The sequence below is a fragment of the Triticum urartu genome, chromosome 2A (genome assembly GCF_056163025.1).
Source record: "Triticum urartu cultivar PI428250 chromosome 2A, HENAU_Tu73, whole genome shotgun sequence".
NCBI classification, from domain to species: Eukaryota; Viridiplantae; Streptophyta; class Magnoliopsida; order Poales; family Poaceae; genus Triticum; species Triticum urartu.
The window spans coordinates 3,589,193-3,612,345 of NC_141874.1; the positions used below are offsets into that span (position 1 = coordinate 3,589,193).

A 23,153-nucleotide genomic window follows, 5' to 3' on the forward strand; every position below is an offset into this window, starting at 1 on the left:
TACTCCTACCGGGAGTAGGACTCCCCCCCCCAATCCTATTCCAAATAGGACTCCCAAGGGGGAAAGAGAGAGAGAGGTGGCTGGCCACCTCTCCTAGTCCTAATAGGACTAGGGGAGGGGGGGAGGCGCGCAGCCCACTATGGGCAGCCCCTTTCACCTTTCCACTAAAGCCCAATAGGGCCCATATGACTCCCGGGGGGTTCCGGTAATCCGGTAAAATCCTGATTTCACCCGGAACACTTCCGATGTCCAAACATAGGCTTCCAATATATCAATCTTTATGTCTCGACCATTTCGAGACTCCTCGTCATGTCCGAACAAACTTCGGTACATCAAAATGCATAAACTCATAATAACTGTCATCGTGACGTTAAGCGTGCGGACCCTACGGTTCGAGAACAATGTAGACATGACTGAGACACATCTCTGGTCAATAACCAATAGCGGGACCTGGATGCCCATATTGGTTCCTACATATTCTACGAAGATCTTTTATCGGTCAGACCGCATAACAACATACGTTGTTCCCTTTGTCATCGGTATGTTACTTGCCCGAGATTCAATCGTCGGTATCCAATACCTAGTTCAATCTCGTTACCGGCAAGTCTCTTTACTCGTTCCGTAATACATCATCTCGCAACTAACTCATTAGTTGCAATGCTTGCAAGGCTTATGTGATGTGCATTACCGAGAGGGCCCAGAGATACCTCTCCGACAATCGGAGTGACAAATCCTAATCTCGAAATACGCCAACCCAACATCTACCTTTGGAGACACCTGTAGTACTCCTTTATAATCACCCAGTTACGTTGTGACGTTTGGTAGCACCCAAAGTGTTCCTCCGGCAAACGGGGGTTGCATAATCTCATAGTCATAGGAACATGTATAAGTCATGAAGAAAGCAATAGCAACATACTAAACGATCGGGTGCTAAGCTAATGGAATGGGCCATGTCAATCAGATCATTCAACTAATGATGTGACCTCTTTAATCAAATAACAACTCTTTGTTCATGGTTAGGAAACATAACCATCTTTGATTAACGAGCTAGTCTAGTAGAGGCATACTAGTGACACTCTGTTTGTCTATGTATTCACACATGTATTATGTTTCCGGTTAATACAATTCTAGCTTGAATAATAAACATTTATCATGATATAAGGAAATAAATAATAACTTTATTATTGCCTCTAGGGCATATTTCCTTCAGTCTCCCACTTGCACTAGAGTCAATAATCTAGATTAAACTGTAATGATTCTAACACCCATGGAGTCTTGGTGCTGATCATGTTTTGCTCGTGGAAGAGGCTTAGTCAACGGGTCTGCAACATTCAGATCCGTATGTATCTTGAAAATCTCTATGTCTCCCACCTGGACTAGATCCCGGATGGAATTGAAGCGTCTCTTGATGTGCTTGGTCCTTTTGTGAAATCTGGATTCCTTTGCCAAGGCAATTGCACCAGTATTTTCACAAAAGATTTTCATTGGACCCGATGCACTAGGTTTGACACCTAGATCGGATATGAACTCCTTCATCCAGACTCCTTCGTTCGCTGCTTCCGAAGCAGCTATGTACTCCGCTTCACATGTAGATCCCGCTACGACGCTTTGTTTAAAACTGCACCAACTGACAGCTCCACCGTTCAATGTAAACACGTATCCGGTTTGCGATTTAGAATCGTCCGGATCAGTGTCAAAGCTTGCATCAATGTAACCTTTTACGGTGAGCTCTTTGTCACCTCCATATACGAGAAACATATCCTTAGTCCTTTTCAGGTATTTCAGGATGTTCTTTGACCGTTGTCCAGTGATCCACTCCTGGATTACTTTGGTACCTCCCTGCTAAACTTATAGCAAGGCACACATCAGGTCTGGTACACAGCATTGCATACATGATAGAGCCTATGGCTGAAGCATAGGGAACATCTTTCATTTTCTCTCTATCTTCTGCAATGGTCGGGCATTGAGTCTGACTCAACTTCACACCTTGTAACACAGGCAAGAACCCTTTCTTTGCTTGATCCATTTTGAACTTCTTCAAAATCTTGTCAAGGTATGTGCTTTGTGAAAGTCCAATTAAGCGTCTTGATCTATCTCTATAGATCTTTATGCCTAATATGTAAGCAGCTTCACCGAGGTCTTTCATTGAAAAACTCTTATTCAAGTATCCCTTTATGCTATCCAGAAATTCTATATCATTTTCAATCAATAATATGTCATCCACATATAATATCAGAAATGCTACAGAGCTCCCACTCACTTTCTTGTAAATACAGGCTTCTCCGAAAGTCTGTATAAACCCAAATGCTTTGATCACACTATCAAAGCGTTTATTCCAACTCCGAGAGGCTTGCACCAGTCCATAAATGGATCGCTGGAGCTTGCACACTTTGTTAGCTCCCTTTGGATCAACAAAATCTTCTGGTTGCATCATATACAACTCTTCTTCCAGAAATCCATTCAGGAATGCAGTTTTGACATCCATCTGCCAAATTTCATAATTATAAAATGCGGCAATTGCTAACATGATTCGGACAGACTTAAGCATCGCTACGGGTGAGAAGGTCTCATCGTAGTCAACCCCTTGAACTTGTCGAAAACCTTTTGCGACAAGTCGAGCTTTATAGACAGTAACATTACCGTCAGCGTCAGTCTTTTTCTTGAAGATCCATTTATTCTCAATTGCTTGCCGATCATCGGGCAAGTCAACCAAAGTCCATACTTTGTTCTCATACATGGATCCCATCTCAGATTTCATGGCTTCAAGCCACTTTGCGGAATCTGGGCTCACCGTCGCTTCTTCATAGTTCGTAGATTCATCATGATCTAGTAGCATGACTTCTAGAACTGGATTACCGTACCACTCTGGTGCGGATCTTACTCTGGTTGATCTACGAGGTTCAGTAGTATCTTGTTCTGAAGTTTCATGATCATTATCATTAACTTCCTCACTTATTGGTGTAGGTGTCGCAGAAACAGTTTTCTGTGATGTACTACTTTCCAACAAGGGAGCAGGTACAGTTACCTCGTCAAGTTCTACTTTCCTCCCACTCACTTCTTTCGAGAGAAACTCCTTCTCAAGAAAGTTTCCGAATTTAGCAACAAAAGTCTTGCCTTCGGATCTTTGATAGAAGGTGTATCCAATAGTTTCCTTTGGATATCCTATGAAGACACATTTCTCCTATTTGGGTTCGAGCTTATCAGGTTGAAGCTTTTTCACATAAGCATCGCAGCCCCAAACTTTCAGAAACGACAACTTTGGTTTCTTGCCAAACCATAGTTCATAAGGCGTCGTCTCAACGGATTTTGATGGTGCCCTGTTTAACGTGAATGCGGCCGTCTCTAGAGCGTATCCCCAAAATGATAGCGGTAAATCAGTAAGAGACATCATAGATCCCACCATATCTAGTAAAGTACGATTACGACGTTCGGACACACCATTACGCTGTGGTGTTCCGGGTGGCGTGAGCTGCGAAACTATTCCACAATTTTTCAAATGTACACCAAACTCGTAACTCAAATATTCTCCTCCACGATCAGATCATAGAAACTTTATTTTCTTGTTACGATGATTTTCCACTTCACTCTGAAATTCTTTGAACTTTTCAGATGTTTCAGACTTATGTTTCATTAAGTAGATATAACCATATCTGCTTAAATCATCTGTGAAGGTGAGAAAATAACGATATCCGCCACGAGCCTCAATATTCATCGGACCACATACATCTGTATGTATGATTTCCAACAAATCTGTTGCTCTCTCCATAGTACCGGAGAACGGTGTTTTAGTCATCTTGCCCATGAGGCACAGTTCGCAAGTACCAAGCAATTCATAATCAAGTGGTTCCAAAAGTCCATCAGTATGGAGTTTCTTCATGCGCTTTACACCGATATGACCTAAATGGCAGTGCCACAAATAAGTTGCACCATCATTATCAACTCTGCATCTTTTGGCTTCAACATTATGAATATGTGTATCACTAATCTCGAGATTCAATAAGAATAGACCACTCTTCAAGGGTGCGTGACCATAAAAGATATTACTCATGTAAATAGAACAACCATTATTCTCTAATTTAAATGAATAACCGTCTCGCATCAAACAAGATCCAGATATAATGTTCATGCTTAACGCTGGCACCAAATAACAATTATTTAGGTCTAATACTAATCCCGAAGGTAGATGTAGAGGTAGCGTGCCGACCGCGATCACATCGACTTTGGAACCGTTTCCCACGCGCATCGTCACCTCGTCCTTAGCCAATCTTCGCTTAATCCGTAGCCCCTGTTTCGAGTTGCAAATATTAGCAACCGAACCAGTATCAAATACCCAGGTGCTACTGCGAGCATTAGTAAGGTACACATCAATAACATGTATATCATATATACCTTTGTTCACCTTGCCATCCTTCTTATCCGCCAAATACTTTGGGCAGTTCCGCTTCCAGTGACCAGTCTGCTTGCAGTAGAAGCACTCAGTTTCAGGCTTAGGTCCAGACTTGGGTTTCTTCTCTTGAGCAGAAACTTGCTTGCCGTTCTTCTTGAAGTTCCCCTTCTTCTTCCCTTTGCCCTTTTTCTTGAAACTAGTGCTTTTGTTAACCATCAACACTTGATGCTCCTTTTTGTTTTCTACCTCCGCAGCTTTCAGCATTGCAAAGAGCTCGGGAATAGTCTTGTTCATCCCTTGCATATTATAGTTCATCACGAAGCTCTTGTAGCTTGGTGGCAGTGATTGGAGAATTCTGTCAATGACGCAATCATCTAGAAGATTAACTCCCAATTGAATCAAGTGATTATTATACCCAGACATTTTGAGTATATGCTCACTGACAGAACTGTTCTCTTCCATCTTGCAGCTATAGAACTTATTGGAGACTTCATATCTCTCAATCCGGGCATTTGCTTGAAATATTAACTTCAACTCCTGAAACATCTCATATACTCCATGACGTTCAAAACGTCGTTGAAGTCCCGAATCTAAGCCGTAAAGCATGGCACACTGAACTATCGAGTAGTCATTAGCTTTGCTCTGCCAGACGTTCATAACATCTGGTGTTGCTCCAGCAACAGGCCTGGAACCCAGCGGTGCTTCCAGGACGTAATTCTTCTGTGCAGCAATGAGGATAATCCTCAAGTTACGGACCCAGTCCGTGTAATTGCTACCATCATCTTTCAACTTTGCTTTCTCAAGGAACACATTAAAATTCAACGGAACAACAGCACGAGCCATCTATCTACAATCAACATAAACAAGCAAGATACTATCAGGTACTAAGTTCATGATAAATTTAAGTTCAATTAATCATATTACTTAAGAACTCCCACTTAGATAGACATCCCTCTAATCCTCTAAGTGATCACGTGATCCAAATCAACTAAACCATGTCCGATCATCACGTGAGATGGAGTAGTTTCATCGGTGAACATCATTATGTTGATCATATCTACTATATGATTCACGCTCGACCTTTCGGTCTCCGTGTTCCGAGGCCATATCTGTATATGCTTGGCTCGTCAAGTATAACCTGAGTATTCCGCGTGTGCAACTGTTTTGCACCCGTTGTATTTGAACGTAGAGCCTATCACACCCGATCATCACGTGGTGTCTCAGCACGAAGAACTTTCGCAACGGTGCATACTCAGGGAGAACACTTCTTGATAATTTAGTGAGAGATCATCTTACAATGCTACCGTCAATCAAAGCAAGATAAGATGCATAAAAAGATAAACATCACATGCAATCAATATAAGTGATATGATATGGCCATCATCATCTTGTGCCTGTGATCTCCATCTCCGAAGCACCGTCATGATCACCATTGTCACCGGCGCGACACCTTGATCTCCATCGTAGCATCGTTGTCGTCTCGCCAATCTTATGCTTCCACGACTATCGCTACCGTTTAGTAATAAAGTAAAGCATTACATCGCGATTGCATTGCATACAATAAAGCGACAACCATATGGCTCCTGCCAGTTGCCGATAACTCGGTTACAAAACATGATCATCTCATACAATAAAATTTAGCATCATGCCTTGACCATATCACATCACAACATGCCCTGCAAAAACAAGTTAGACGTCCTCTACTTTGTTGTTGCAAGTTTTACGTGGCTGCTACGGGCTTTAAGCAAGAACCAATCTCACCTACGCATCAAAACCACAACGATAGTTTGTTAAATAGACTCCGTTTTAACCTTCGCAAGGACCGGGCGTAGCCACACTCGATTCAACCAAAGTTGGAGAGACAGTCGCCCGCAAGCCATCTATGTGCAAAGCACGTCGAGGGAACCGGTGCCCGCAAGCCATCTATGTGCAAAGCACGTCGAGGGAACCGGTCTCGCATAAGCGTACGCGTAAGGTTGGTCCGGGTCGTCTCGTCCAACAATACCGCCGAACCAAAGTATGACATGCTTGTAGGCAGTATGACTTGTATCGTCCACAACTCACTTGTGTTCTACTCGTGCAAATAACATCAAACCATAAAACCTGGCTCGGATGCGACTGTTGGGGAACGTAGTAATTTCAAAAAATTTCCTACGCACACGCAAGATCATGGTGATGCATAGCAACGAGGGGAGAGTATGATCTACGTACCCTTGTTGATCGCAACGGAAGCGTTGATACAACGTAGAGGAAGTAGTCGTACGTCTTCTTCCCGATCCGACCGATCCAAGCACCGTTACTCCGGCACCTCCGAGTTCTTAGCACACGTACAGCTCGATGACGATCCCCGGGCTCCGATCCAGCAAAGCGTCGGGGAAGAGTTCCGTCAGCACGACGGCGTGGTGACGATCTTGATGTTCTACCGACGCAGGGCTTCGCCTAAGCACTACAACGATATGATCGAGGTGGAATATGGTGGCAGGGGGCAAGGGGGAGGGGTGCGGCCAGCCCTATGGAGGCGCAGGAGGAGTCCTACTCCTACCGGGAGTAGGACTCCCCCCCCCCCAATCCTATTCCAAATAGGACTCCCAAGGGGGAAAGAGAGAGAGAGGTGGCCGGCCACCTCTCCTAGTCCTAATAGGACTAGGGGAGGGGGGCGGCGCGCAGCCCACTATGGGCAGCCCCTTTCACCTTTCCACTAAAGCCCAATAGGGCCCATATGACTCCCGAGGGGTTCCGGTAACCTCCCGGTAATCCGGTAAAATCCTGATTTCACCCGGAACACTTCCGATGTCCAAACATAGGCTTCCAATATATCAATCTTTATGTCTCGACCATTTCGAGACTCCTCGTCATGTCCGTGATCACATCCGGGACTCCGAACAACCTTCGGTACATCAAAATGCATAAACTCATAATAACTGTCATCGTGACGTTAAGCGTGCGGACCCTACGGTTCGAGAACAATGTAGACATGACTGAGACACATCTCTGGTCAATAACCAATAGAGGGACCTGGATGCCCATATTGGTTCCTACATATTCTACGAAGATCTTTTATCGGTCAGACCGCATAACAACATACGTTGTTCCCTTTGTCATCGGTATGTTACTTGCCCGAGATTCGATCGTCGGTATCCAATACCTAGTTCAATCTCGTTACCGGCAAGTCTCTTTTCTCGTTCCGTAATACATCATCTCACAACTACCATATTAGTTGTAATGCTTGCAAGGCTTATGCGATGTGTATTACCGAGAGGGCCCAGAGATACCTCTCCGACAATCGGAGTGACAAATCCTAATCTCAAAATACGCCAACCCAACATCTATCTTTGGAGACACCTGTAATGCTCCTTTATAATCACCCAGTAACGTTGTGACGTTTGGTAGCACCCAAAGTGTTCCTCCGGTAAACGGGAGTTGCATAATCTCATAGTCATAGGAACATGTATAAGTCATGAAGAAAGCAATAGCAACATACTAAACGATCGGGTGCTAAGCTAATGGAATGGGTCGTGTCAATCAGATCATTCAACTAATGATGTGACCTCGTTAATCAAATAACAACTCTTTGTTCATGGTTAGGAAACATAACCATCTTTGATTAACGAGCTAGTCTAGTAGAGGCATACTAGTGACACTCTGTTTGTCTATGTATTCACACATGTATTATGTTTCCGGTTAATACAATTCTAGCATGAATAATAAACATTTATCATGATATAAGGAAATAAATAATAACTTTATTATTGCCTCTAGGGCATATTTCCTTCACCAATTTCATGATGCTCACCGCCGTGCGTGAGTAATTCTATCGTAAGCTTGCTGGACGGTGATGGGTTGGATGAGATTTATCATGTAATCGAGTTAGTTTTGTTAGGGTTTGATCCCTAGTATCCATTATGTTTTGAGATTGATGTTGCTATGACTTTGCTATGCTTAATGCTTGTCACTAGGGCCCGAGTGCCATGATTTCAGATCTGAACCTATTATGTTTTCATGAATATATGTGAGTTCTTGATCCTATCTTGCAAGTCTATAGTCACCTACTATGTGTTATGATCCGGCAACCCCGAAGTGACAATAATCGGGACCACTCCCGGTGACGACCATAGTTTGAGGAGTTCATGTATTCACTATGTGCTAATGCTTTGTTCCGGTTCTCTATTAAAACGAGGCCTTAATATCCCTTAGTTTCCAATAGGACCCCGCTACCACAGGAGGGTAGGACAAAAGATGTCATGCAAGTTCTTTTCCATAAGCACGTATGACTATATACGGAATACATGCCTACATTACATTGATGAATTGGAGCTAGTTCCGTGTCACCCTATCTTATGACTGTTACATGATGAACCGCATTTGGCATAATTATCCATCACTGATCCGGTGCCTACGAGTTTTCCATATACTGGTTCTCGCTTATTTACTTTCCCGCTGCTACTGTTACAATCACTACAAAATACCAAAAACATTACTTTTGTTGATGCTACCACCACTATCATATTACTTTGCTACTAAACACTTTGCTGCAGATACTAAGTTTCTAGGTGTGGTTGAATTGACAACTCAGCTGCTAATACTTGAGAATATTCTTTGGCTCCCCTTGTGTCGAATCAATAAATTTGGGTTGAATACTCTACCCTCGAAAGCTGTTGCGATCCCCTATACTTGTGGGTTATCAAGACTAATTTCTGGCGCCGTTGCCTGGGAGCATAGCTCTATTCTTTGAGTCACTTGGGATTTATATCTGCTGGACACTATGAAGAACTTGAGAGATCCAAAAACCAAGATCTATCCCTCAATTACGAGGGGAGGTAAGCAACTGCCATCTAGTTCTGCACTTGATTCACCTTCTGTTATGAGTAAGTTTGTGACACCTACACCTGCTTCTGCTATTCGTTCTGATATGTCGCATGTTATTGAGGATGCCACTTCTGCTATGCATGATACTTATGATGAAACTGCTTCTATGCCTGATACTACTGTGCCCCTTAGTGAATTTCTTGATGAACAAATTGCTAGTGCTAGAGAAAAAGAAATTATTGAATCTGAATACGATGATGATAGTGATGATGAAAATATGCCGGTTATTCCTGAGGGTTATCTTTTTGATATGGAATCTTCTGCCACTATTTTTGCTTGCAAAGATAGATATGAGCTTAAGAGGTTATTAATTAAATGGAACAAAGAATCACTTAGAGATAGAATGAAACCCGACCCTGCTTTTGCTACTTCACCTATATGTGTTCCTGATAAAGATTATGAATTCTCTGCTGATCCTGATATAATTACTTTGGTTGAATCTGATCCGTTTTATGGCTATGAATTTAAAACTGTTGTGGCACATCTTACTAAGTTAAATGATATAGCTGCCCTGTTCACTAATGATGAAAGATCGCGTTACCTTTATATACTCAAAATATTTCCGTTCTCATTAAAGGGTGATGCTAAGATATGATTTAATTCTCTTGATCCTGGTTGTGTGCGTAGTCCCCAGGATATGATTTATTACTTCTCTGCTAAATATTTCCCTGCTCATAAGAAACAAGCTGCCTTGAGGGAAATATACAACTTCGTGCAAATTAAAGAAGAGAGTCTCCCGCAAGCTTGGGGGAGGCTTCTCAAGTTACTTAATGCTTTGCCTGATCATCCTCTTAAGAAACCTGAAATACTTGATATCTTTTATAATGGACTAACCGATGCGTCCAGAGATTACCTGGATAGTTGTGCTGGTTCTCTTTTCAGGGAAAGAACGCTGGATGAAGCTAAAATTCTATTGAATAATATGTTGATAAATGAAAATAATTGGGAAACTCCTGAGCCACCTCCTGAGCCAGCTCCTGAGCTAATTACTCAGCCTATCCCTAAACCAACTTCGAAGAAGAGAGGTGTTCTATTTCTCAGTCCCGAAGATATGCAAGAGGCAAATAAATCTATGAAAGAAAAAGGGATTAAAGCTGAAGACGTTAAGAATTTACCTCCTATTGAAGAAATACATGGTCTTAATATACCGCCTGTCGAAGAAACATATGATCTTAATTATTTATTTACTGAAGAACCTCCTGATCCCGATATCCCGACACAAGTAGTAAAGGTAAATTCTCTCTATAGATATGGTAAAGCTGAAGTCCCTCCTACTAAAATTGCTAGTCAATGCTTGGATGAGTTTGATAACTTTATGTATAAGCAAGACGACTTGAATGCTTATTTTGGTAGACAATTAAAAGAAAATGCTTATATGATTAGACGCTTGGGTGATTATATGGCTGATATTAAAGGTGAACTTAAACTTGTTAGCAAACATGCTTCTATGGTTACCACTCAAGTAGAACAAGTACTTAAGGCTCAAAAAGAAGTTCTTAATGAAATGAATAATAAGAAAAATGATTATGCTGTTAGAGTGGCTACTAGAACTGGTAGAATGACTCAGGAACCTTTGTATCCTGAAGGCCACCCTAAGAGAATCGAGCAAGATTCTCAAAGAAACAATATTGATGTTCCTAGTTCTTCTAAAAAGAAGAAGAAGAAAAATGATAGAACTGTGCAAACTTCTAGTGAACCTATTGCTGAACCACCTGATAATCCAAATGATATTTCTATGTCTGATGCTGAAACACAATCTGGTAATGAACATGAACCTACTAAAAATATTAATGATGATGTTCATGATGATGCCCAACCTAGTAATGATAATGATGTAGAAATTGAACCTGTTGTTGATCTGGATAACCCACAATCAAAGAATCAACGTTATGATAAAAGAGACTTTGTTTCTAGGAAACATGGTAAAGAAAGGGAACCTTGGGTTCATAAACCCATGCCTTTTCCTCCGAAACCATCCAAGAAAAAGGATGATGAGGATTTTGAGCGCTTTGCTGAAATGATTAGGCCTATCTTTTTGGGTATGAGACTAACTGATGTGCTCAAAACAAATCCTTATGCTAAATATATGAAGGATATCATTACTAATAAAAGAAAGATACCGAAAGCTGAAATTTCCACCATGCTTGCTAATTACACTTGTAAGGGTGGAATACCAAAGAAACTTGGAGACCCCGGAGTACCTACTATACCTTGCTCCATTAAAAAGAATTATATTAAAACTGCTTTATGTGATCTTGGAGCCGGTGTTAGTGTTATGCCTCTCTCTTTATATCGTAAACTTGACTTGAATAAGCTGACACCTACTGAAATATCTTTGCAAATGGCTGATAAATTAACTGCTATACCTGTCGGTATTTGTGAGGATGTGCCTGTTGTGGTTGCGGACGTAACTATTTTAACGGACTTTGTTATACTTGATATTCCCGAGGATGATAGTATGTCTATTATTCTTCGAAGACCTTTTCTTAATACTGCAGGGGCTGTTATTCATTACAACAAAGGCAATGTCACTTTTCATGTTAATGGTAATGAGCATACGGTACACTTTCCGAGGAAACAACCTCAAGGTCATAGTATCAACTCTATTGGAAAAATTACATCGATTATATTTGGAGGTTTTCAATTTGCTCTTCCTACTGTCAAGAAGAAATATGATATTCTTATTATAGGGGATGTGCATATCCCCGTTGAGGTAACTTAGTGCTATTCGAAATTTCTCTGGTTTCATGATTATCGGAATGAGTTTCTTAACAAGACTTGATCAACCATGTTAGTGGATTCTTTTTTATGAGCATGAGATGGATGAAACTAGAAGCACAAACTTCTGTACCCCACTTTTACTTTTTGTTATTTATATTAAATAAAGTAAAAATAGTATTTTCTGTCTGTTTCCTGACTTATCCGTGCAATATAAAAATATCCCGAAAATAAAAGTCCTCAGAATGCCATGCCAATTTAATATGTTTTTTTCGGGGATATTTCAGGATTTACTGTGCAAAAATTACCGCGGGAGGAGCTGCCACCTGGCCACGAGGGTGGTGGGCACGTCCCCCCTACAGGGAGCCCCCCTTCCTCATGGGCCCACGGTGGCTCTCCTCCACTTATCCCAGCACCCATCTTCTTCCTCTATCTCACACAAACCCAAAAAACCAACTCAAGCACGAGTTCCAACCACTTTTGCTGTGATTTTCGATCTCCTTGCTCAAAGAACCTCTCGCAAAACTGCTTGGGGAGATTGTTCCTTGGTATGTGACTCCTCCATTGGTCCAATTAGTTTTTGTTCTAGTGCTTTATTCTTTGCAAATTTGTGCTGCATAGGTGACCATGTTCCTGAGCTTGCATGTCAAATTTATATGGTTCCAAGTAGTTCTAATGCTTGATATAGGCTCTAGGCACTTGTAGGAGCAGTTGCTATCAATATTATTGAAGTTGGTTCACTTTTGTTTGAAGTTACTAAAAATTTCAGAATTTTTCAGAAATAATGAGGAGATTATTGAGGGGCTCATCGAGTCAAAGCTCGAAGGAAAAGGCACCGAAGCCTAAGTATAATTTGCCGCGCACCGCCGAGATTGGGGCGTGTGAATGGCCTTCTGATGATTTCTTGAGAGCAGCCGGTATCTATGAAGATTTTCATGAATTGGCTCACAATGCAGGCCTCACCGCTTTCCTCCACGACCAATGCGATCAGTATCTCTTACTCACAAATACCTTTGTGCAAAACTTTCATTTTCATTCTAGGAACTCACCACATACGGTGGAGTTTCATTTATATGATGAGCATAAGGAGATGTCACTTTATGATTTCTGTCGGATTTGTTTAGTCCCTTTTGAGGGCAAGATAGAAGAACCACATCATGATGATGTGGCTGGGTTTATTGATAATATCACTGTAGGAGAAACCAGGAAGGTTTCCGACGCACGAATCACTAGCATACATTTTCCTGTTTTGGGTTACTTTGCATTATTTTCTAGTCGTTGTTTAATTGGACGCGGAAATTCTGGAAACCTTAGTATCCCTGATTTAATTATTCTGCTCCAAGGTTTATACAATGATAACACTTTTAGTTTGGGCGGTATTATTGCTAGACGGTTAAATATGAACCGTACTAAGGGCCCCATCTTTGGAGGCATCTATGCCACATGCCTAGCCGCACATTTTAACATACCTATTAGGCATGCTGAGAAGGAAGAAAAGGTGTTGCCCCGTGTTTATCTAGATCATAAAAGTATGGTGGCACATGATTTTATTGTTAAAAATAGGGCAGGGGAGCTTAAATATCAATTGTTCTTTAATAAACATCATCCTGAGACTATTACCTTGCCTGCTACTTCTTTGTTTGATTTGACTGCAGGCATGTACCTTGTTCCGTTGACGGCTATTCACGCCTACCGGAACCCTGCATCAGTCGAGGAGCCAGAACAGGAACCACAAGATGAGCCTCCACGACAATCTATTTATTCTTGGGATCCAGAGATGATTGTCAGCCGGTGGCAGTCGGAGTCTTCTTCTTCATCACAGTATGATCCCAACTATCCTTCCTCATCACAGTACGACCCCAACAACTATTATTATGGATATCCGCCAGGCCAGCCGTGGCCATAGACCAACTTAGGCCAAAAGCCTAAGCTTGGGGAGTACGTATCTCTCACCGACATTATATTTATGTTCACACACACTCATTGCTAGATGTCGGTGCTCATACTTTTCCATTGTAATATCCATGCTAGTTTATTTTCCTTTTCCTGCTTTCTTCTTGTGTGTTTGTTAAACCTTAAAAAAAACCAAAAAATTAGTAGTATTTTATTTTTCTGCTGTAGTAGTAATAATTAAAAAGAAAACCCAAAAATATTTCCCGTTCTTCTTTTGCTTGTTGGGAGCTTTCCCGTGTAAATAGTTTTATTTCTTATCTTTGGGGGTCAGTAGGAGAGGACCATAATTAAATTGTTGAAGTGGCTCTTATATGCATTATTGTTGATTTAACCAAGAGCCCATATTGCCTTGTCTTCTCCTGTTTATTGAATACTCGCAGATTCCAGCTTAGTCCAATGCACGTGCACTCTTATTATTATTCACACCGTTCGGTCGTGCAAGTGAAAGGCAATTATGATGATATATGATGGACTGACTGAGATGAGAAAAGCTGGTATCAACTCGACCTCTTTTGTTTTTGTAAATATGATGAGCCCGTCGTTCTTGATTCAGCTTATTATGAATAAACATGTTTGCAATAACAATTAGAGATCAGAGTTACTTGTGCCATGCTTGATTAGCTATGAGTTATAATGGTTTACCTTGTGTGCCAACATGCTATTGAGATGATTATGATGTGGTATGATGGGGTGGTATCCTCCTTTGAATGATTTAAGTGACTTTACTTGGCACATGTTCACGCCTGTAGTTGAGACAAAATCAACATAGCCTTCACGATATTTATGTTCATGGTGGATTATATCCTACTCATGCTTGCATCCAATGTTTATTAATTTTAAAGCATGTACATGGCTGTTGTCGCTCTCTAGTTGGTCGCTTCCCAGTCTTTTGTTAGCCTTCACTTGTACTAAGCGGGAATATTGCTTGTGCATCTAATCCCTTAAACCCCAAAGTTATTCCAGATGAGTCCACTATACCTTCCTATATGCGGTATCTACCTGCCGTTCCAAGTAAATTTGTATGTGCCAAACTCTAAACCTTCAAATAAGCATTCTGTTTTGTATGCTCGAATAGCTCATGTATCAACAAAGGTTGTCCTTATCTTTTGTGTTAGGCGGGTTATTCTCAAGAGGAGTGGACTCCGCTCCTCACTCACGAGAAAATGGCTGGTCACCGGGATGCCCAGTCCCATGCTTTATGCAAACTAAATCAAAATTAATTGCAAACAAAACTCCTCCTGGGACCTGATGTATGTTGCACGCACTCGTTGTTTCGAGCAAGCCATGGATTGATGTTTGTTGGTGGAGGGGGAGTATAAACTTTGCCATTCTGTTTGGGAACCACCTATAATGTGTTTAGCATGGAAGATATCGCCATCTCTTAGTTGTTACGTTGACAATGAAAGTATACCGCTCAAAATACAATTTATCTTTATTTCAAAACCGAGCTCTCGCACCTCTACAAATCCCTGCTTCCCTCTGCGAAGGGCCTATCCATTTACTTTTATGTTGAGTCATCACCCTCTTATTAAAAAGCACTAGCTGGAGAGCACAACCGTCATTTGCATTCATCACTTTATATTGGGTATGACTATGATTGGATCTCTTTTAACATGAATTACAATGTCTAGTCAGTCCTTGATCTTTAAAGGTGCTCTGCATTTATGTTTTGCGGTCTCAGAAAGGGATAGCGAGATACCATCTTGTTATATCATATTATGATTGTTTTGAGAAAGTGTTGCCATCCGAGATTTATTATTATGACTTGCTAGTTGATTATGCTATTGATATGAGTAATGATGAGACCTGAGAATTATTGCAAGTGTGGTTAGTTATGATCTATGCTGAAAACTTGAATGCTGGCTTGACATAGATACAACAACAAGAGCAAACAGAGTTTGTAAAAGTTTTTCTTTCTTTCTTTCAGTTTGTCAAATGAATTGCTTGAGGACAAGCAAGGGTTTAAGCTTGGGGGAGTTGATACGTCTCCATCGTATCTACTTTTCCAAACACGTTTGCCCTTGTTTTGGACTCTAACTTGTATGATTTGAATGGAACTAACCCAGACTGACGCTATTTTCAGCAGAATTACCATGGTGTTGTCTTATGTGCAGAAAACAAATATTCTCAGAATGACCTGAAACTCCACGGAACATCTTACAAAAAACAATAAAAAATCCTCGCCGAAGATGAAGACCGGGGGGGCACACCCTTCTCACGAGGGTGAGGGGCGCCCCCCCCCCCCATGTTTGTTCTGAGATTGATGTTGCTATGACTTTGCTATGCTTAGTGCTTGTCACTAGGGCCCGAGTGCCATGATTTCAGATCTGAACCTATTATGTTTTCATGAATACATGTGAGTTCTTGATCCTATCTTGCAAGTCTATAGTCACCTACTATGTGTTATGATCCGGCAACCCCGGAGTGAAAATAATCCGGACCACTCCCGGTGATGACCATAGTTTGAGGAGTTCATGTATTCACTATGTGTTAATGCTTTGTTCCGGTTCTCTATTAAAAGGAGGCCTTAATATCCCTTAGTTTCCAATAGGACCCCGCTGCCACGGGAGGGTAGGACAAAAGATGTCATGCAAGTTCTTTTCCATAAGCACGTATGACTATATACGGAATACATGCCTACATTACATTGATGAATTGGAGCTAGTTCTGTGTCACCCTATGTTATGACTGTTACATGATGAACCGGATCCGGCATAACTATCCATCACTAATTCGGTGCCTACGAGTTTTCCATATACTGGTTCTCGCTTATTTACTTTCCCGCTGCTACTGTTACAATCACTACAAAATACTAAAAACATTACTTTTGTTGTCTTTACTTTTGTTGCTGCTACCACCACTATCATATTACTTTGCTACTAAACACTTTGTTGCAGGTACTAAGTTTCCAGGTGTGGTTGAATTGACAACTCAGCTGCTAATACTTGAGAATATTCTTTGGCTCCCCTTGTGTCGAATCAATAAATTTGGGTTGAATACTCTACCCTCGAAAGCTATTGTGATCCCTTATACTTGTGGGTTATCAACAGGGATGCTAAAACCCACTCCTTGGCTGCTTGGGAGAGGTTTTGTCGCCCAAAGAAAAAAGGGGGTCTTGGAATTTTAAACCTACACATCCAAAACAATGCTCTACTGCTCAAGTACTTGCATAAATTCATTCACAAACAGGACGTCCCCTGGGTAATGCTAGTTTGGAATACCCATTATGACGATACACCTCCCCATGCGAAACCACCTTGTGGTTCTTTTTGGTGGCGTGATGTTTTCTCTCTGATGGATATATACCGTGGGATTACCTCCTGTATATCGGCCGTGGGGGACACGATTCTTCTTTGGAAAGATGTTTGGATCAACGAAAGACCACTGATGGACTCCCATGAGCATCTTTTTTCATTTGCTAACAACGAGGACATCTCATTGGCGCAGTACTACAACAACAATGATCACGCGGACAACTTTATGCTTCCTCTGTCAATGGAAGCCAGAACAAAACTGGATAATTTACAAGAGATCATGGACGGAATCAACCTGGAAGCTATGGGGACTGATGAGTGGATCCTTTGCTGGGGTGGTGCTGATTTTAAACCGAAGAAATTCTACAATTTCATGTTCAGAAATATATTGGCTCCCCAATGCATCACCTCGATTTGGAAGACAAAATGTATCATGAGACATAAAGTGTTTGCTTGGTTGATGTTACATGATAGGGTCAATGCAGAGATTTGCTGCTGAGAAGGCACTTTAATATTGGAGAAAATCACAATTGCCCAACCTGCAATATGGAGGTTATAGAAACAAATGCCCATCTATTTTATGAATGTCCATTTGCTGCAAAGTGTTGGGAAGTTGTGGGCATAGATTGGGAGAATCACCCAGACATACAACACAAGTATGAGAGAGCTAGGGCAAGGTGGTAGGGATCTTTGTTCAAAGAGATAACTATATTAACCTCCTGGAATATTTGGAAGCAATGCAACAGAGAGATCTTTGATGGAGAGGCGGCCACACATGCTGAGTGGCTGAGGAAGCTCAAGGAAGATGTTGTGATCCTGGGTTATAGGATCAACCCTCAAAATTTAACCTTTTTAGAAGGCTTTAGCAACTCTTTATCTTTGTGATACCTGGTTTACATAGGCTAGTTTAGCACCTTCTGAACTCTTGTTAAAGCCATGTAAAACAGCCCTTATATGTAATGTTAACCAATGGTTAACATCTTAAAGAAATAAAGAAAAAAGCAACAGTAGGAGGCTCTCCTGCTGTTTTCACTGGTCAAAAAAAAAAACTTCGGCATCGCTTGGAGATGAGCAAGGTCTCTGCGAGGTGGAGGAGGACGGTGCGGTGCTCGGGACAGGGTCAGATCTAGAGGGCGTCGGAGCGCGACTACAATAACCGCGCGCAGGATAGGCGGAGGGGCGGTCTGCCGGCTTCAATGTGGCATCGTGGACAGAGTTGGTTTATCGGGACGCGGCATACGCATGGAAGCGGCGACGCTGGATAGATGGCGTCAGTGTGCGCTGCTTTCTCGTCCAATAAAATCACGGCATCAATGCCGGCCGCTGCATGCTCTGGGTCGACATGAATGCGGCGCGGTAAGCGTCGCGGTGCATGGGATGGTAAGCGTGGGAGGGGAGGGTGGGGGGGGGGGGTGGGTGGGTCAGTATCATTAGAAGCGGGCTTGGGAGCGGCCCGGGAGCCCGCAAACCTCCCTCACTTTTGACTTCGGTTTTCAGGAGAAAGTACGTTCGGACCACGTCGCGAATCGATACAGACCTGTATTGGATGGTTTCCGCGGTCCGGACAGCACGGGCCACACACGTATGCGGGAGGTTTTTGAGACGCCCTAAGAGTATCTCCAACAGTGGCTGTAAAAAACGTGTGCGCGGGGGGTAAAAGTTGGTTTTGGCGCACGCGGGGCGGTTTCGCGCGCTCCAGTGGTCGGGCGCGGGTAGTTTTGGCGCGCAGCGTCCGGCGCGCTTTATAAATGCAGCGCCTGCCACGCACCCTCCCACCACTCTCCACCTTGCCACGCGTCCTCTGCCACTCTCTACCCGCTCTTTCTCACCTCGATGCCGCCGCGTCGGCATGCCTTTGTGCCACCGGGGAATTTCGGGCTACAGCTGCGTCCGCGTGCGCCTGTCCGACGCCTTCTCCGCCGAGATCCGGTCCGGCGAGATGCGCCTTGGCCTCGGCACTTTCGAGACCATACACGAGGCCGCCCGCCCATACAACGCGGCGCCGTGGCGCCTTCGGCAGCCTCGCAGGGAAATGAACTTCCCGGAAGTACCGACGTGGGAGGTGGCGCAGGAGCTCGCGCCTCCCCCGCGGCTTATCATCAACGAGGATCGTCGCGACAACCGGAGGCAGGAGCGCCGTCTGGGCCTCGCCGAGATGGATGAGGAAGCCAAGGAGCTGTGGCGCCAACACTTCCCGCAAGACGTCATCAACAAGCACTAGTTTTTCACGCGAAGGAGGGCGGAGAGGGAGGAGACGAGGGCGGAGCGAGCTGCCTACCGCGAGGACATGCGTACACGGAAAGCGGACGCTCAATTCAACATCGACCTAGGAACAGCGTCGTCCTGGGACTCCGACGAGGATCGGTATCTTCACGCCTTCATTGAAACGTCGGAGGAGGACATCACCGAGGCGGAGTCGGAGTCGAAGGAGGAGGACAAGGAGTAGTAGTTGAACTATACCTATCTACGCTATGAACTATCTATGTATCGTTTTTATCTATCATTTATCAATTTATCTATCCTTTTATTTATCTATTTGTGCCTATCTATGAAGTATCGAGTCGGAGTCGAATGTGTATCGAGTTGGAGTAGACGGAAAAGACAACAAGTAGTAAAAAGAATATAGTATGTATCTTTTTATTTATCTATCTATGCCTATCTATGAAGTATCGAGACGGAGTTGAATGTGTATTGAGTTGGAGTAGACGGAGAAGATGACGAGTAGTAAAAAAAAATAGTACATCTGCTGAAGCGGCGTGTGCGCAAATTTTTGCAGTGGCCACTAAAGCCAGCGCTCAGCTGCGCGTTAAAACTAGCTATGAGTAAACGATTTTTTAGCGTGCCGCGCGTTGCCCGTCTGTTGAAGATGCTCTAATAGCATGTCACCGACGCTCTAGCTACCGACCAGCTGCACGTACGTTGTTGTCAGTACGTGCGCCGTTGTTGTCTGCCACTAAAACTAACAAATGATGCGCCGTTGTTGTCGGTACAACTACACCTCAATAAATTCGAACATTGGGCTACCACCGTTGTTGTCAGTACAAGTATAACTACATTCTCAATAAATTCGAACGCGATTTGTTGATGACTATGTTTGAACCACCTCCGGTGTAGTCAAGAAGCTCAAGCATGCGATCTAAATAGCAGATGACTAGATGCAAAATTCTCTACACCATGGATTGGTTTCTAGGACAACTCCTTGCCCTCCTTTGCTGCTGCTGCTTCTTCTACTACCGTCATCTCCAGTCCAAGAAAGCATGCAAGGCCGAGCCGACCGAATGGCCATTGCTGGGCCATCTTTTCGGCATGCTCGCCAACCTGCACCACTACCACGACTGGGCCACCGTCGTCCTGGCCGGCAGGCGCTACAACTTCCCGGCTCAAACGGGGCTCACCGGCGTTCGCTTCTTCATCACCTGCGACCCGTCCAATGTGCGCCACATCTTCACCTCCAACTTCCTCAACTACCCCAAGGGCGAGGAGTATGCCGAGATATTCGACATCTTGGGCCACGGCATCTTCAACGCCGACGGCGAGTCGTGGCGCTCTCAGCGTGCCATGTCCCAGCTCCTCATGGCCACCCCCCGTTTCCGCTCCTTCTCCGCACGGTGCACCCGCGACAAGGTGGACAAGAGCCTCCTCCCTTTCCTCGCGCATGTTGCCGACGCCGGCGCACGCTGTGACCTGCACGACGTGATCCGGCGGATGACCTTCGACATGACCTGCAACCTCGTCTTCGGGGTCGACCCGGGCTGCCTGCGGATTGGCCTCCCAGTTGTGCCCGTCGCGCGCGCCATGGACGACGTGCTGGACACCATGTTCCTCCGCCACGTCTTCCCGCCCACGTGCTGGAGCCTCATGTACCGCTACGAGCTGGGCCCGGAGAAGAAGATGGCCGTGGCTCGTAGGACCATCGACCGGTTCGCCGCCGACACCATTGCCAAACGGAGGTCCGATCACGAGGTTGGCGTCAAGCAATCCTCCTCCGACATGCTCTCTTCCTTCATCAGCAGCAATGATGACGACGTGAGCGACGAGTTCTTGCGTGACACCGCAATAAACCTCCTGTTCGCCGGTCGGGACACCACCGGCGCGGCGCTGTCGTGGTTCTTCTACCTCGTATGCAAGAACCCGCGCGTCGAGCAGAAAATCCTAGACGAGCTCGCGCCGGTCGCTGCCACCAAGAAACCGGAAGACATGGTGGTGTTCGACTTCAGTGAGCTGAGCAACTTGGTGTACCTGCACGCGGCGCTGTGCGAGTGCCTCAGGCTTTACCCGCCCCTGCCCTTCCAGCACAAGGCGGCAATTGCCGGCGACGTGCTCCCGAGCGGTCACGAGCTGAAGGCCGGCGACAAGATACTCGTCTACTGCTACTCCATGGGGCGGATGGAGGGTGTGTGGGGCAAGGACTGCATGGAGTTCAGGCCGGAGAGGTGGGTCACCGACGACGGGAAGCTGAGGCACGAGCCGTCCTACAAGTTCTTCGCCTTCAATGCCGGTCCCAGGACCTGCCTCGGCAAGGACGTGGCCTTCACGCAGATGAAGGCTGTCGCAGCAGCCGTGCTGTGGAACTTCGCCGTTGAGGCCGTGCCGGGGCACGTCGTGGAGCCCAAGTTGTCCGTTATGCTTCACATGAAGAACGGGCTCGCTGTCACGGTCAAGAGGAGGAAGGTCCCGTGTGTGCATGCTACCTAGTAAATACCGCCTCCATGCATACAAGCATGGACGGTGTCAAGAGGACAATGTCTTAGCACTGTTTCTTTCTTGGAGGCGTTGCTTTTGAAGAATCTCTTTTGTGGCTTGGGTATTGTTTTCGGTGGTGGTTAGAGTGTTGTTGTTGCAAGTTTCAATCACCATGACGGTCCTTGTTTTCTTTTTCTTTTTCTTTTTCTTTTTACTTTTTTATTGGTAGTGTACATCTTTGATGTCTTTGTACATTTTGTTGGTGCAGAGGCTGCGTGTAATTGGTATATTCACGATATCAATATATTCCCCTTATCAAAAAAGCATGGATGATGTTGTTGCTTGTTCATTAGCTCTTTTTCATACTTCATCTATTTTTTTTACTGTGTGCATCTTTGATATCTTGATTTGGTTTGATAATATCCAGTATATCATTGGAAAATTTTGGTGGAACACTTTGGTGCAAAGGTATATGTATTTTCTGCCTTTTTGTACTTTATATGTTCTTCTCATAACTGCATTGCATAGACGCTCAAGAAGCTGCACTACGTCTTTCTTATTCATGTTTATAACTATGTTGTAACATGTCAATCAAAGCAGATAGGAGCTTTTGTCTTCCGCCTCTTTGCCACACGTACAAGCACGGTCTTATCAAATGTCGCCATCCCTCTTGAAAACGAAAAAAAACATGTTTTCTCTCTTTTTTTCCTTCCTTCCATGAGAGGCACGGTTTTCTTTGCGCAAGAGGCATGATTTTGCTTCGCGAGAGGCACGGCCGTCTCCCACGGTTTTCTCCTTTCCTTTTCTTCCCTGAGAGGCACGGTTTCGCTCCCTGGAAGTTTTCCCTTTTTATGTATATCCGCTTATTCCGTTTTTACGTATATTCGTTTATTCTTTTTTTTCCCTTCTATGAGAGGTACGGTTTTGCTTCCTGGGAGGAACTCTGCGAGGTGGGAGTGATCTTTAGAACGAGTAATCCTTAATTAGTGATTTCGGGATCAACTGATAGCCAGAAAGAAGAAGGGAACATGGTCTTAGTACTGATAATACTATAAATGAAGTTCTAAAAATATGAAGATCTTTTGCTTATAAACGGGATTACTAATAACTGGATACCCGCCCGGAAGTATGGCAATGCATATGACACTAGTCTAAATTACTACATTTATAGTGCAAAGTAATATAGTAGTAGTGTCATAGATGGTTTTTCATTTATTACCTTGTAGACTCATCTTTTCTTAAAAAAACGCTATGTTACAGTAACATATTATGTTACTCTAAACACATCTCTT

General features: G+C 43.7%; 2 protein-coding genes across 2 annotated transcripts; both read left to right on the top strand.

The window, feature by feature from the left end:
• Positions 1 to 19,027: 19,027 nt before the first annotated feature.
• LOC147982683 (ethylene-responsive transcription factor 3-like) lies at positions 19,028 to 19,399 on the top strand. Its single transcript, XM_087540025.1, has one exon. It carries the CDS (start codon positions 19,028 to 19,030, stop codon positions 19,397 to 19,399), a length of 372 nt encoding a protein of 123 aa, XP_087396151.1.
• An 887-nt stretch (positions 19,400 to 20,286) lies between these two features.
• On the top strand, positions 20,287 to 22,197 carry LOC125534947 (noroxomaritidine synthase 2). Its single transcript, XM_048698004.2, has one exon. The coding sequence runs from the start codon at positions 20,326 to 20,328 to the stop codon at positions 21,871 to 21,873; it is 1,548 nt and encodes a 515-aa protein (XP_048553961.2). The 5' UTR covers positions 20,287 to 20,325; the 3' UTR covers positions 21,874 to 22,197.
• Positions 22,198 to 23,153: the final 956 nt, after the last annotated feature.

Coding starts and splice junctions, on each gene's coding strand:
- LOC147982683 (XM_087540025.1), top strand. CDS start 19,028: ATGCCTTTGTGCCACCGGGGAATTTCGGGCTACAGCTGCGTCCGCGTG.
- LOC125534947 (XM_048698004.2), top strand. CDS start 20,326: ATGACTAGATGCAAAATTCTCTACACCATGGATTGGTTTCTAGGACAA.